Source organism: Ornithorhynchus anatinus, chromosome 1, assembly GCF_004115215.2.
Source record: "Ornithorhynchus anatinus isolate Pmale09 chromosome 1, mOrnAna1.pri.v4, whole genome shotgun sequence".
Classification (NCBI taxonomy): Eukaryota; Metazoa; Chordata; class Mammalia; order Monotremata; family Ornithorhynchidae; genus Ornithorhynchus; species Ornithorhynchus anatinus.
Window position 1 is genome coordinate 14,635,248 of NC_041728.1, and position 15,898 is coordinate 14,651,145.

At 50.1% G+C, this 15,898-nt stretch overlaps 1 protein-coding gene across 1 annotated transcript; it reads left to right on the forward strand.

Moving 5' to 3' along the window:
• Window positions 1-107: 107 nt before the first annotated feature.
• MBLAC2 (metallo-beta-lactamase domain containing 2) lies at window positions 108-15,449 on the forward strand. Its single transcript, XM_029068771.2, has 2 exons — window positions 108-1,851; window positions 12,838-15,449. The coding sequence occupies exons 1-2, from the start codon at window positions 1,350-1,352 to the stop codon at window positions 13,221-13,223; spliced, it is 888 nt and encodes a 295-aa protein (XP_028924604.1). The 5' UTR covers window positions 108-1,349; the 3' UTR covers window positions 13,224-15,449.
• Window positions 15,450-15,898: the final 449 nt, after the last annotated feature.

Consider the following 15,898-nt stretch of genomic DNA (forward strand, 5'->3'; position numbering starts at 1 on the left):
CGGCCAGCCGGCGGCCGCCACGGAGATTTGCGGTCCCTCGCCGGCCACCGTAACGGCAGGCCGGCCCCGCCCCTCCCCGCCTCCGCCCTCCCAGCCGGTTGCGGGAGCCCGTTGCGGGCAGGCGGAGGGCGGCCGGCCTCGTCCCTCTCTCCGTCCGTCCGTCCGTCCTTCCGTCCTTCCGTCCCTCCGTCCCTGCAGCCCCGGGCCTCCGCCTGCCAGCCAGCCCCGTCCCCCCTCCCGGGAGCAGCAGGAGGGACGCGTCCGAGCCCCGCAGCCCCTCCCGCTTCGCCCTCCGCCCCCAACGGCGCCGCCCGGGCCTGGCCCTCGGGCCGCATCTCTTAGCTCCGCGCCCCTGGGCTCCGAGCTCCCCGGCTGGTCGGCTCCGCGCTCTTTAGCTCCCCGCCTGCAGCCCCGCATCCCGCAGCTCCGCGCCCCTGGGCTCCGAGCTCTCCGCACCCCGCCGCGGCTCGGCTCCGCCCTCCCTCCCTCTTTAGCTCCGCGCCCCGCTGCTCTTCAGCTCCTCGCCCGCAGCTCCGTGCTCCCCGCCTCCTCGCCTGCAGCTCCGCGCCCCTCGGCTCTGAGCTCCCCCCAGTTCCGCGCTCCCCGGGTCCTGAGCTCCGCGTCCCTGAGCTCGGCGCCCCGCAGCCTCCCCTTCTTCAGCTCTCTGCAGCTCCGCCCTCCTCGCCTCCGCTCCCCGCAGCTCCGCGCTCTTTAGCTCCGCGCTCTTCAGCTCCTCGCCTGCAGCTCGGTGCTCTCCGGCTCCTCGCCCCGCATCCCGCAGCTCCGCTCCCCCCTCTTTAGCTCCGCATCCCGCAGCTCCAGGCTCTTCAGCTCCTCGCCTGCAGCTCCGTGCTCTCCGTGCTCCCCTGCTCCTCGCCCCGCATCCCGCAGCTCCGCGCTCCCCAGCTCCTGAGCTCGGCGCCCTTGAGCTCGACGCCCCGCATCCTCACCTCTTCAGCTCCACGCCCTTGAGCTCGACGCCCCGCATCCTCACCTCTTCAGCTCCACGCCCTTGAGCTCGACGCCCCGCATCCTCACCTCTTCAGCTCCACGCCCTTGAGCTCGACGCCCCGCATCCTCACCTCTTCAGCTCCGCGCCCCTCAGCTCGGCTCTCTGCAGCCCCTCGCCTCCGCGCCCCCCTCTTTAGCTCCGCATCCCGCAGCTCCGCGCTCTTCAGCTCCTGAGCTCCGCGCCCTTGAGCTCGGCGCCCCGCAGCCTCCCCTTCTTCAGCTCCGCGCTCCCCTCAGCTGGGCTCTCTGCAGCTCCTGGCCTCCGCTCCCCGCAGCTCTTCAGCTCCGCGGGCCTGGTCGCCCCGCGGGGGTGGGTGCGGGTGCGGGTGCGGGCGGGGATGTCGGCGCTGGAGTGGTACGCGCACAAGTCCCTGGGCGACGGCATCTTCTGGATCCAGGAGCGCTTCTACGAGTCGGCCAACCGTGCCAACATCTGGCTGGTGCGCGGTTCCCGCCAGGACCTGGTCATCGACACCGGGCTGGGCCTAAGGAGCCTCCCGGAATACCTGCGGGGCGCCGGCCTCCTAAGGGGACCCGACGGGGACCGGGACGACGAGGACCAGGACGAGGAGCAGCCCCCCGGGAGGGACGAGGAGGGCGGAGGCCGCCGGGCACCGTTGGCCGTGGCCACCCACGTGCATTTCGACCACGCCGGCGGGCTGCACCAGTTCCAGCGTGTGGGCGTGCACCGCGCCGAGGCCGAGGCCCTGGCCCGCGGAGACAACTTCGAGACGGTGACCTGGCTGGCCCAGCGAGAGGTGGTGCGGGCGCCCAGCCCGGGCTGGAGGGCCGCCCACTACCGCGTCCGGCCCGTGCAGCCCACCCACGTCCTCCACGACGGTAAGGACGCCCACCCGGGCCAGGCCGGGCCGGGAGACCACCCACAGGACGGACGGACGGGCCCGGACCCTGCCCGCCGACCATCGCCCCGGCCGGTCCACCCGCACCTCCCCGGCCATCATCCCGGCTGGCACGGGCCCGGACCCTGCCCGCTGATCACCGCCACCCCGACCCGTCCTCCCGCACCCCCTTGGCCACCGCCCCGGGTGCGATAGGGCCCAGACCCTGTCCACCCGCACCCCCTTGGCCGCCACCCCGGCTGGGATGGGCCCGGACCCTGCCCACTGACCACCACCGCCCCAGCCCATCCACCCGCACCCCCTTGGCCGCCGCCCCGGCTGGGATGGGCCCGGACCCTGCCCGCTGATCACTACCACTCTGACCTGTCCACCCGCATCCCCTTGGCCACCGCCCCGGGCGGGACAGGCCCGGACCCTGCCCGCTGACCACCACCCCAGCTGGAATGGACCCGGACCCTACCCGCTGACCCCTGCCCCGACCCATCCACCTACACCCCCCTTGGCCCCCAGACGGGACGGGCCCAGATCCTGCCCGCTGACCACCACCCCGACCCGTCCACCCACACCCCCTTGGCCGCCGCCCCGGCTGGGACGAGCCCGGACCCTGCCCGCTGACCACCACCCCGACCCATCCATCCACACCCCCTTGGCCATCACCCCAGGTGGGATAGGTCCCAGACCCTGTCCACCCATACCCCCTTGGCCACCACCCCGGGCCGGACAGACCCGGACCCTGCCTGCTGACCACCACCCCGGCTGGGACACCCCCGGACCCTGTCCGCTGACCCCCGCCCCGTCCATCCACACCCCCTTGCCCACCACCCCGGGTGGGACGGGCCCGGACTCTGCCCGCTGACCACCACCCCGACCCGTCCACCCACACCCCCTTGGCCACCGCCCCAGGCGGCAAAAATGCCCCAGGAAAGTTTCCTCCCCTAGGCAAGATATTAAAGTGCCAGCAGAAGAATAATAATGATGATGGTATTTGTTAAGCGCTTAGTGTGTGCCAAGCACCGGGGAGATACGAGGGCATTAGGTTGTTCCATTTGGGGCTCACAGTCTTCATCCCCATTTTCCAAGTGAGGTAAGTGAGGTCCAGGAAAGTGACTTGCCCAAAGTCATACAGCTGACAAGTGGCAGCGCCGGGATTAGAACCCACGATCTCTGACTCCCAAACCTGTGCTCTTTCCTCTAAACCATGCTGCTTAAGCGGCCCTGGAACATAATAATAGTAATAATGTTGGTATTTGTTAAGCGCTTACTATGGGCAGAGCGCTGTTCTAAGCGCTGGGGTAGACACAGGGGAATCAAGTTGTCCCACCTGGGGCTCACAGTCTTCATCCACATTTTACAGATGAGGGAACTGAGGCACAGAGAAGTTAAGTGACTTGCCCACAGTCACATAGCTGACAAGTGGCAGAGCTGGGATTCGAACTCATGAGCCCTGACTCCAAAGCCTAGGCTCTTTCCACTGAGCCACGCTGCTTCTTTGCCTTAGCGGAAAGAGCCCAGGCTAGGGACTCAGACCTCGTGGGTTTTAATCCCCCCTCCGCCGCTTGTCAGCTGGGTGACTTTGGGCAAGTCACTTCACTCCTCTGGGCCACAGTCGCCTCCTCTGTAAAATGGCGATGGAGACTGTGAGCCCCCCGAGGGACAACCTGATCACCTTTTATCTATCCCAGTGCTGAGAACAGTGCTCGGCACACAATAAGCACTAACAGATACCATTATTATTGTTATTATTATAGACCACGGGCCTGGGAGTCAGAAGGCCATGGCTTCTAATCCCGGCACCCCCACTTTAGTAACGATAATAGTGATAGTGGTATTAGTTAAGCGCTTACTAGGTGTCAAGCACATCAAGAGCTTAATACAGTGCTCCGCACAGAGTAAGCACTCAATAAGTACGATTGAATGAATAAGCACTGGGGTAGATACCACCCCATAAGCACCAAGCGCTGGGATAGAAGCAGTACGGTTCAGTAGAAGGAGCCTGGGCTGGGAAGTCAGAGGTCATGGGTTCTAATCCCATATCCACCACATGTCAGAGTCAGTGGTGGGTTCTAATGCTGGATCTGCCACCTGTCAGCTGTGTGACTCTGGGCAAGTCACTTGCATGGCTCAGTGGAAAGAGCACAGGCTTGGGAGACAGAGGTCATAGATTGGAATGCCAGCTCTGCCACTTGTCAGCTGTGTGACTGTGGGCAAGTCACTTAACTTCTCTGGGCCTCAGTTCCCTCATCTGTAAAATGGGGATGAAGACTGTGAGCCTCACGTGGGACAACCTGATTACCCTGTATCTACCCCAGCGACTAGAACAGTCCTCTGCACATAGTAAGTGCTTAACAAATGCCATCATTATTATTATTATAGATACAAGACAATTGCATTGGACACAGTCTCTGTCCCACGTGGGGCTCACAGTCTCAATCCCCACTTCACAGATGAGGGACCTGAGGCCCGGAGAAGAGAAGTGACTTGGCCGAGGTCACACTGCAAACAAGTGGCGGATCCGGGATTAGAACCCACGACCATCTGACTCCCAGGCCCGTGCTCTATCCATTACGCCGTGCTGCCTCTCACTTGTCTGGAGGATGCCCTTGGGCAAGTCACTTCACTTCTCTGGGCCTCGCTATCTCATTTGGAAAATGGGGATTGAGATTGTGAGCCCCACTTAGGATGGGACTGTGTGCAACCTTGTTTGCTTCTATCCCCTCCAGCGCTTAGTACGGTGCCTGGCACATAGTAAGCCTTTAACGGATGCCATAATTATTATCACCAACCCCATCCCCCTAGAGTTGCCCTCTCCTCTGTAGATCGAGCAGGAGATTCAAGTGTGCAGCGATTCAGATTTGATCGTGCATTTATTTTGCTAGTAGAGGTCATTTTTTAAATTTTGTTTTATTTCACCTACGGTGAATCCTGTGAATTGTAAGAAGGATGCTGAATCATTTGCTAGTTAGGAGAGGAGGAAGCATTGATAAGGGCTCTACTCTGTAATAATGCTAATCACGGTATTTGTCAAGTGCTTACTATGTGCCAGGCACTGTAATAAGCCCTGGGGTGGATACCAGCAGATCACGTTAGATTCCCCCGTCCCGCCTAGGGCCCACAGTCTTCATTCCAGCGCTTAGAACAGTGTTCAGCCCATATTAAGTGCTTAACAAATGCCATCATTACTATCCTCACTTTATAGATGAGGGAGCTAGGCACAGAGAAGTGAAGCGACTTCCCCAAGGCCACACAGCAGACAGGTGGCAGAGCCAGGATCAGAACTCAGATCCTTCTGACTCCCAAGCCCATGCTCCATCCTCTGTATCATACTACTTTCCCAAACTTAAGCACCTGGGCAACCCCCAATATCCCGAGCTTCTCGATGTGCCAGCTTCCGGAGTTTCTTGCAGGGCGTTTGCCGGGCAAGCCGGCATCCTTATTGGAGGCCAGGGGAGGAGGAGGAGGCCTTTTATCATGCCACCAGAGTGGGCACAGCTCAGTAGCTAAAAGCTTGACCTGTGAGTGTGGATGCTTTTCCCTGCTGATGTTCATTTCCCTTTCCCTTTCCCCTTCCTTTTCCCTCCTTTCCCTTCGCCCTCATCGAGGCCCAACCCGACTGACCCGCCTGCTCAGGACCTTGGGCTGCTGCCTCCGGCCCAGCCCGGTGGAAGGGAAGGGGTGCCAGAAGTGTTCACTGAAGGCTTCTTGACCAAAGAAGCCCCTCTGCCCTTCCTGGTGTGCAGGGAGCTATGGAGGACACAGCAGTCCCGCAAGCATCGGGAGGGGTTGCGGCAGAGAAGCTGCGGCGTGAAACTCCCAACCGCGGGCCTAGCCTTGGGAGGGAGTGGGCCTGACGGCTCAAAACAGCGCGGGAAAAAAAAGGGGAAGATTTCTGGCCTGTGAAGCAGGGAGCAGGATGGCAGAATTATTTAAGCAGAGGTCTTGTGTTTCTGTCCGGGATCGCCTGTCTGCGACTCTGCCTCCGGTTTAGTCTTTTGCTGACTTGCAGTGGTTTTTGCCTGCATTTCCCTGTTGCTATGACAACCAGACAACCCTGCATGCCCACAGGAACAGTGGAGAGGCAAGGGGGGGGGGGGAGTATAGGGGTGGAGAGCTATCTTTGGTCGCAGACAGAACCGGTGCAGAGCAGAGGGTTTACTACAAATGTGGATCTGTCCAAGTCACAGAAAAAGAAGGATTTGTGAGTGGCGTTGATATCCCGAAATGTAATTCGACCACTTGATTCATTCACGGTACTAGATCTTTTATCATTTTACCTCCCCTCGTGAGACAAGAAGGGTCTGTCTTGCGATGAGAGTAAAATATATGACACAACTCAATTTCACCTAAATGGAAACAGCAAATTTTGAAACATTTTCTAAACCTCGTGTCCATTTGGGACATATTTTTTTTTTCCTTGACTTGAGACAGGATTTTTCTCAGTGGAATAGTGCTGTCAGCTAATATGTTGAGAAGGACCACCTAGATGGGGTCTCTTATTTTCCCCTTTATAAATACTAAAGAAAATAACATTTGAATATGATTGAAGTGCAGGTTTTTCCACCGGGTATTCCTCTGTATTTTCAATTATTTTGTAAAGAATAAAATTAGAATATCCCCTCTGACTCGGCCATGTCCGATTTTAAATAATTGACAGTTTTCATAATTAACAATAAACTAGAATGGAACCTTAAGAAGGAAGTTCACTTTAAAAGCAGGAAAAGGGAATTTAGTGTTTACTAAGTACCTAAAAGATGTACCACTAAGAGTTGGTAGAAGGCATTTGTCAGTATGATCTGAAAGCTTTAATCCCCAGAGTAGCAGCTAATTTCCTTTTGCCGGAGCTTAGAAAGTGACGTCTGCTGTCTGATCCTGCAAGATGGTCCTGTAGACCCACACTTTACACACTAGGAGGGATCGGGTGCACCAAAAATGATAAAATAGTAGGAGCTGTACAGTGTTTCCATATAATCTTACTTATTCTCACTCCCTAGGATGTAAGGGCAGGGGAGATATAGGTAGTACTTTCAGTTTATTTGCAGCCCAAATTGGAGCGTAATCTTTTAAGGAAAAATAGAAGCAAATTTACCTTTCCTTCTTGATGCCATGATAGCAGAGTTGACTTTAATTTAAGGGACCTGTGAGATTAATTTGCCTGTGTTAGTCCACTCCCTATTCATTTTGGGGAGGTGAAATGAAGCCCTCCCCCAAAAAGAGACAATTTATAGGATTTTGACGGGACACCTTTCTTTTGGAAGGGAGTCGTTCCATTTGAAATGCAAGTTGTTGCTGGGTACTTACCTTCCTTTTCAACAGAAACTTCCCGGCCTAAAAGGTTGAATGAATTGAAAATGAACCCATGCGTATTTCTCAGAATTTAAAGGCAAGGTGGGAATTGTAGCTGTTCATTTAGTACCATTTTTCGAGGGTTCAAATTCCAGGATCACCAGCAGTTCTCTTTAACTCAAAACTGTTGAGAAAGTAGCATGGCCTAGTGCAAAGAGCACAGGCCTGGGAGTCAGAGGACCTGGCTTCTAATCCAGGATTCTCCACTGTCTGATCTTTGACCTTGGGCAAGTCACTTTACCTTTCTGTGCCTCTGTTACTTCATTGGGGAATTAAGACTGAGCCCTATGTGGGGCAGGGACTGTGTCCAATCCGTGTAGCTTGGATCTATCCCAGCGCTTAGTACAGTGCCCGGCACATAGCCTTTATCAAATACCGTTAAAACAAACAATAACTTCTCTTTTAAGCTGCAGCTCCTTAACACAAACCCTGTGCTCCCCCGGACTTTCCCATCACCACCGTCACGGTAGTCGGCATCACCATCCTTCCTGTCTCATAAGCCCATAACCTTGGCATTATTCTTGATTTAGCTCTCTCGTTCAACCCGCACATTCAACCTCACAATCCTTGTCAGTTCAGCCTTCAGAGCATCACTAAAATCTGCCCTTTCCTCTCCCTCCAGACCACTACCACAAGAATACAATCACTCATCCTTTCCCCGTGAATACTCTATCAGGGTCCTTGCTGACCTCCCTGCCTCCTTTCTCTCTGCACTCCAGTTTCATACTTCACTCTGCTGCCCGGATCATTTTTCTGTGGAAACGTTCAGTCTCTGTTTCCCCACTCCTCAAGAACCTCCAGTAGTTTCCCATCCACCTCCGCATCAAACAGAAACTCCTTACCATCGGCTTTAAATCGCCTTACCCCCTCCTACCTCACCTCGCTTCCCTCCTCCTGCAACCCAGCCTGCACATATTGCTCCTATAACACCAACTTACTGCACCTCGATCTCATCTTTCCACCAACCTCTTGCCCGCGTCCTACCTCTGACCTGGAACGTCCTCCCTCTTCATATGCAACAGACAGTTACTCTCTTCACCTTCAAAGCTTTATTGAAATCCCATCTCCAAGAAACCTTCCCCAACTAAGCCCTCATCCTCTAGTCTGTAAACCTGGTATGGTTAGGGATTGTCTCTCTCTGTTGCTGAATTGAACTTTCCAAGTGCTTAGTACAGTGCTCTGCACACAGTATGCGTGCTCAATAAATACAATGGAATTTCTTTTTCTCCCACTCCTTTCTGCGTCACCCTGATTTGCTCCTTTTATGCCCCCCATCTCAGCCCCATAGCACTTAAGTGTATATCTATATTTATATTAATCTCCATCTCCCCCTCTGGACTGTAAACTCACTGTGGTCAGGGAGTTTGTTGTTGTATCATACTCTCCCAAGCGCTTAGTACAGCGGTCTGCCCACAGTAAGTGCTCAATAAATACAATCGATTGAGTCTCTCTTGCAGGCAATCAATCAGTGGTATTTATTGAAGGCATACTGTGTGCAGAGCGCTGTACCAAGTCCTTGGGAGAGCTATTCTGTTCTATTCTATTCTATTCAATAGTATTTACTGAGCGCTTACTATGTGCAGAGCACTGTACTAAGCGCTTGGGATGAACAAGTCGGCAACAGATAGAGACAGTCCCTGCCGTTTGACGGGCTTACAGTCTAATCGGGGGAGACGGACAGACAAGAACAATGGCAATAAACAGAGTCAAGGGGAAGAACATCTCGTAAAAACAATGGCAACTAAATAGAATCGAGGCGATGTACAATTCATTAACAAAATAAATAGGGTACAGTAAAGAGTAAAGTACAGTATAGGAGAGTATAAAGTATAAAGGAGTATAGGAGTATACGGTATAGGAGAGTATAAAATATAAAGAGTACAGTATAGGAGAGTTGGTCGACTTGATCCCTGCCCTTAAGCAGTTTACAGGCTAGTGGGAGAGACAGACATTAAATTACAGATGGGAAAGTGGGAGCATATAAGGATGTGCGCCTAAGTGCGCCTAGTGCTCTGTTGAGGGTTTGGGGAGGGGAGTGTCAAGGTGCTTAGAGGGGACAGACCCAAGCGTGTAGGCCACGTAGAAGGGAGGGTGAGTAGGGTGGGGAAAAAAGGTTAGTCAGGGAAGACTTCTTGGCAGAGATGTCAAAAATAGTGAATGCTTTGCCTTTCCTACAAAGCTCAAGAGTAATGTTCATTATCTTAGGGCAGACTAATTACTCAATCACTGGGAGAGTGTTGTTTTCCATTCTGTCGGAAAGAAATGCGGTCAACTGAAGTATTTGGGAGTAGGTTATTCAGAACAGACATGTAAGGTTAAATGGCAGCCTGGCTTCTCTCTGCCCCTGTACGTGGGGGCAGTCAGTGATGCTGGCTGTCTTCAAGCTCTCTTAACCCAGGATTGATCCTAGAGCCCTACAGTGAACCACCTCCAGATGAGACCAGGCGGGGGGGAACCACAGCATCTGGCAAACAGGGCACTAATAAGCACTAATAATAATAATTTTGGCATTTGTGAAGCCCTATGTGCCAGGCACTGTACTAAACACTGGGGTAGTTAGAAGGGAATTGGATTGGACACAGTCCTTAACCCACATGGGGCTCACAGTCTTAATAACTTAATAATAATTTTACAGATGAGGAAATAAACCAAGATCCCTCTATGCCCGCCAGGTCCATGAACCCCAACAGCAAGTAGGGACAACCAAATGTGTCACCACTATGTGTGGCCTCCAGCCCTGTGAAGGTCAGGTGCAGCCTAGCCAGGTTGGGAAACTTGGCTCGCACAGGAATTCCAGTTTCTTCCTTGGGTAGATGGACTCTTCCACCTCTCTCCATTGCCCTGAGGCCCCAGAGGTCTGTTTCTCGTTTTCTCCCCCAATCAGCTACTCAATCAGTTGATGGTACTCATGGAGTCCTTACTGTGAGAATGCTGTACTGAACCCTGGGGAGAGTTAACACAGCAGGCAGTCAGTGGCCCTACCGAAGTGCACAGAAATTGTCTCCAAAAGGGAGGAAAAGAATTAAAATGAGACTCCAAGGGCTTTCCCGGATGAGGAGAGCTGAAAGAAGCCTCCGAGGTCACGGGGTTGAAATGGAGCATCCCAGCTGGAGCTGACCCTTTTCGGTGGGTCTTGGCTTTTGAGGATGTTTCCTTAATGACTGCTTTAATTTACTGATCAAATGATGGGGGACGGTGGAGAGTGGGTAATGTGGCAACTGCGGCCAGGGAAAGCAGGCCCAGAGGAGCTGGTCGGGGGGGAAGCCGTAGAACGGTGAGCCACCGGCCGGTGAGACCTGATTGTATTGTTCTACCCATTGTCAGGTCTCTGCCTTGGGCCGGCTGGACTTTGAAGGGTTCAACACTTAAGGTACACCCGCATGGGAGTGTCTGATAACTAACCAACAACCTTGCCATATTAGTAAAGATGATTTTTCAGAACAATACATCTTTTCTCTCTCTCCCCATGGGCTGGGATCATATCTACCAGCTCTATTATATTCTCCCAAATGCTTGGGACAGTGCTTTATACAGAGTCAGGGTTCAATAAATGCCACTGATTGATTGATATATCGAAGTTTCGCTGGGCTCTTGTAAAACTGCGTCCAGAGCGGGGAGATCACAGTGAAATGTACGCCTTTTACATTGTCCAACTTCTCAAAAACCTGTAACTACAGCTTCAGTTCTTGAGGAGTTGGTAGTTGACACCGACGACTTTGTCAGGCGTGTTGTTGACCCAAGTTTGATACAGGGGATTTGCAGCTGAGGGGAAGCACTTTCTGAGGGCGAAGCAACGTTCCTTTGGGACATCTTGTAGTGTAGTCTAGGATGGCCTTTTGGCCTGGGTCACATGCACGGCTGGGACACTGGAAAGTGAAGTCAGGGCCACTGTGCCGTCTAGAAACAATAGAGTTGATCAGTCATATTTATTTGAGCGCTTATTGTGTGCAGAGCACTGTACCAGGCATTCAAAAGAGAGTTGGTAGGCACATTCCCTGCCCACAATGACAGTCTAGAGCTAGTGGTTATTTAACACCACGTGGTGCCATGTGCTGTCCCGGGTGCTTGGGAAGTACAGAATATCAGAGTGACACATATCCAGCTTATACCCCTTGAGAAAATATAAAAATATTTGCAACTGGAGTGGCCAAAATAAAACAAGAATACACTTGTGTACATGAGTGCTGAAGTGGATGTATGTCAGTTCCTTCGGTGCCTTTAGGATTGCACAGGCGCATGGTCAAACGAGTCAGCTTTCTGGGCCCGTGCCCAGAAACACTAGACGAGCACTTGCTTAGAGGTTATGGTTCCAGTTCTAATTAGCCTCCAGGACCAGACCAGGAAGCCATCTCCCAGCAGCATTGACCTGCACCTTCTTCCAGACCATTTTTATAGTATTTAAACTCTCCCTTCCCCAGCCCCTGCTTCCAACACAGCTGAGAGAGGTAGCTCAGAGACTGTATCATAATTGCATGTATTAAATGCCTACCATGTGTCAAGCACTCTAGATTAAATTTCAGATCAGATTCGGTGCCTGGCTCACACGGAATTCAAAGTCTAAGGGGGAGATGAGGAAACCGAGGCACAGGGAAGTTAAGTGATGCCAGGGTCACCCACAACAGGCAAGTTGGAGAGCTGGGATTAGAGCCCAGGTTTGGATCCAGTTTGTGCCCTTTCCACTAGTCCACACTCCTAAAGGAGATTGTTTTAACCTGCTTTAGAGATGTACAAATTAGAGGATAGGGCACGTTGGTCAGGCTCAGGGGAATGAAATTTCACAGTGGCCCAGAAAATTGTTAAAAAAAAAAAAGTTGGACATTTTTCACCAGTTCAGATTTTGTAATAGAGAAGCAATTAAACATTTCATCTCTTTCCACATGTGGTCGTGAGTCATCATCAGTGTTATTTATTGGGTGCTTACTGTGTGCAGAACACTGTACTGAAGCAGCGTGGCGCAGTGGAAAGAGCACGGGCTTTGGAGTCAGGGCTCATGAGTTCGAATCCCAGCTCTGCGACTTGTCAGCTGTGTGACTGTGGGCAAGTCACTTAACTTCTCTGTGCCTCAGTTCCCTCATCTGTAAAATGGGGATTAAGACTGTGAGCCCCACGTGGGACAACCTGATTTCCCTATGTCTACCCCAGCGCTTAGAACAGTGCTCGGCACATAGTAAGCGCTTAACAAATACCAACATTATTATTATTATTAAATGCTTGGGAAAGGATAATACGACAGAGTTGGTAGACACGTTCCTTGCCCCAAGTGGGCCCGGGAGTCAGAAGGACCTGGGTTCTACTCCTGGTTCCGCCACTTGTCTGCTGTATGACCTTGGGTTAGTCACTTTACTTCTCTGCGCCTCAGTTTCCTTATCTGTAAAATGGGAATTAAGACCGAGCCCACCTATGACATGGGACTGCGTCCAAACCGATTACCTTGTATCTACTCAGCCCTTAGAACAGTGCCTGGCATGTAGTAAACATGTAACAAATATTCTAGGGTGGGCGGGGAGCCTGCCGTCACACATTTAATAAGTTTTCTTTGGCGAACTCTGCCTTTCCCATTTGGCAGTAATTGTCGATGTTGTGACAGCTTCCTGATTTTTATCTTCAAATGCGTCTTTCCGCATAGGTGATGTCATCAGCCTCGGTGACAGACAGCTCACGGTTATGCACATGCCTGGTCACTCCAGGGGCAGTATTTGCTTGCACGACAAAGACCGGAAGATACTGTTCAGCGGAGACGTGGTGTACGACGGCTCGATGATCGACTGGCTCCCCTATAGCAAAATCAATGACTATGTCCGAACCTGCGAGCGCCTTATAGAGTTAGTGGACCGGGGTCTTGTAGAGAAAGTTCTTCCCGGACACTTCAACACTTTTGGGGCCGAGAGGCTTTTTCTATTAGCCTCCAACTACATTTCCAAAGCTGGAGTGTGTCACAGAGTCTCTACTTGTGCTATGAGGTCTCTTGCAAGTTTAGCTCTCCGTGTGACAAACTCCCGACACACTCCTTAAGTGGAGTGAGTACCCCTCCTTCACTAAATGGTCAGTGGTTGATTCTCTTAATGGCTTCTGATCAGCAAGTTGGAAAACTTGCTTTTACGGTGTTAAAAAAGTCCGAGACTCAACAAGCCCCCCCAAAAGTATTTTTTTTCCCATGAGACAAGAAACCACTAAAATAAGCTAGTAGCTTGCCAGAGCTCCTACCTTTCAATATTTTTTTTTGTTGGGAGCAGGAGAAAGTTGGAAAGGGAAGTTAAGAATTGTACCACGTTTACTGGTCGAAGATTCACTTATTTCCCCTAGGATTCAAGATACCTCCGTTGAAACACAAGGTTTATGTTTGAACTCCAAACTTAACATCCTTACTGTGTCAAGAAGCTAAATTTGCTTTCTTAAATCTCTAATATTTTCACTATCTAGAAATACCATCTAATTCTCAGTGTTCAGTTTAAAGCAACAGCAGTAACATTCCATGGCTATTCCTAGTATTGGATTCATGTATGCTGCACTTTATTCTTCCTGTAATTCTGTGAAGTAGATGTGCATTTTATTTGTGAAAAATAAAGCACATTGATGTTTAATGCAAAGCTTTAAAAACAGCAGAAGTGCTTGAGTCAAATGGTAGAATGTAGTGTTCAATACAGCTATAGTATTTTTCAAACAGAGTAAGATTTCAAGTGTGTAATTAACATGCAAGCTAGGTTCTTTGAAAGGATACTGTCAGGTAAACTTCAAAAATATATGCAGTATTTGGTTTGAGTAATTATTTTCAAAGCTACAATCAAGATTACTCTTGATCAATAACATCTTCACTGGTTATGTAACATTTCATACTGCCAAAGGAACTCTTGGAGATGCCCCCAAAGAAAATAGCATCCAGTCTTCTTGGCCTCCTAGAGCATCCTACAAAGAAAGAAACCCAAGACTCTTAGTGCCTGTCTTCTTCTCTCAAGGCCAAAACAACAGAAACTCCACTTTGAAGTGGAAGCTGGATACTGCCTAGGAGTCCAATATCTCTCTTCCATTCCTTCCTTGTTCTGGGTAGTCAGTTCTGTCATTACATGGGCTTTTACTACCTGTGTAGGTTAGAACACGATGGGGGAAATTAAGGAATAATGTGTGTGTGTGTGGAAAGAATGGGACGTGGTGTCAGAAGAAACTGTCATGCACGTGTTCCTGATTGAACACGGGGTGAGGGCTGAAACATGAGTTTCCTTTAACGGGAATTCTTCAAGAATGCATATCCTTGAGATGTAGAACTGACTTACTTGGAAAATTGTATATGGGGAAAAGGGAGCCATTTTGGATCCTTCAGAACTATTACCTAGAAGACCGTTTTCCTTGGAACCCAGAATACTCGTCAACTACAGAATGGAAATGTATCTTTCATAAGGTGGCTTTTCCTTTGGGTGAGCCTTAAGTTTTTAATCTATGTCAGTGAGAATGTAGCGTTGTGGAAGCGGCATTCCAATTTATTTTCACTGGGTCTTAAACATAGACAATTTTATACTATCAGAAAATTAATCTCCTCGATATTTAAGTACTTTTCAGATTAGAGGTTTCATTCTGAGAAACACTTGAGTTTGCCTCTAGCCCTAAGTAGGAGCTGCACTAAATTTCAGTGCCTTGGGAGAGAGGGAGAATGCTTTTGAAAATTACCAGAAATATTTTTATGATTAAATAAAAGAGTCAAGAAGCTAGCTTGTCTGCATTTGCACCGATAAACAATGGTATCCCACGCTTAAATTTATGGTTTGTAGCATTTTGCTCTTGGTTTAACCTAAACTATGAAAACGTTAATTCATCATGAACTTGATGTAAACTGACCTAGATGTGTTTACAATTCAAGCGGAGTTGTGCCTAAAGTAAATTATGTTGATTATAAAACTGAAGTGTTTTTAAAGTAGAGATGAGATAATTAAAATATACATATTTTTACCCTGACAGCAACCCTTTAACTCTGATGATGATTTTCTGTCAATGCGAAATGTAGGTTGAGTTCTAAGTTGCCTAACTTGAAGCTATCTAGAATGTGTTTTTAGTGTGTATATGGCCAGTGTTTCATCTTTGGTAAATTTAAGTTTCTTGATTGCTGCTTTTCATTAAGAGGTAAAAAGAATACCTAAGTTTTTATCTGTTTTATCTATTAACTGTGAACAAAACATCCCTGATGTGTAAATAAAACTGTACATTATCTTTGTTCTTACTTGGATGGTAATAAATGTGTAATACACCCTGGCGGTCTACATGTAATGTTTTATAATGTGTGATAAATACTGAACAGAATCTTTTCTTTTGTTGAAATGGAAAGAGCAATTCTATACTTTGCATCTTTATAAAATTTCCCCCCATGCTGTTAGAATTTTAATTTTTTAGAAACATAGAAATTACAGTAGATTTAATTTTATATTGTATGACGAATGTGATTTTAGGTTTTGTAGCATACTTAAGATTAAGTATGAATGTACTTCTATTCCAAGCAGGTATTTTCTATTTTCAAATTCCAAGTAATTCTTTTTTTACACCTGTATCTTGGGGCACAACCATCCCTAATTACCTGTCTTTGGAAACTATATCTCTGGACTCATATCTGCTTAAATAGGATTGTCAGTATCTCCCTCGGGTCCACACTTAACAATTAATCCTATTCTCTGGGCTGGTTTAAAAAAAAAAATTCACAAGCCTCT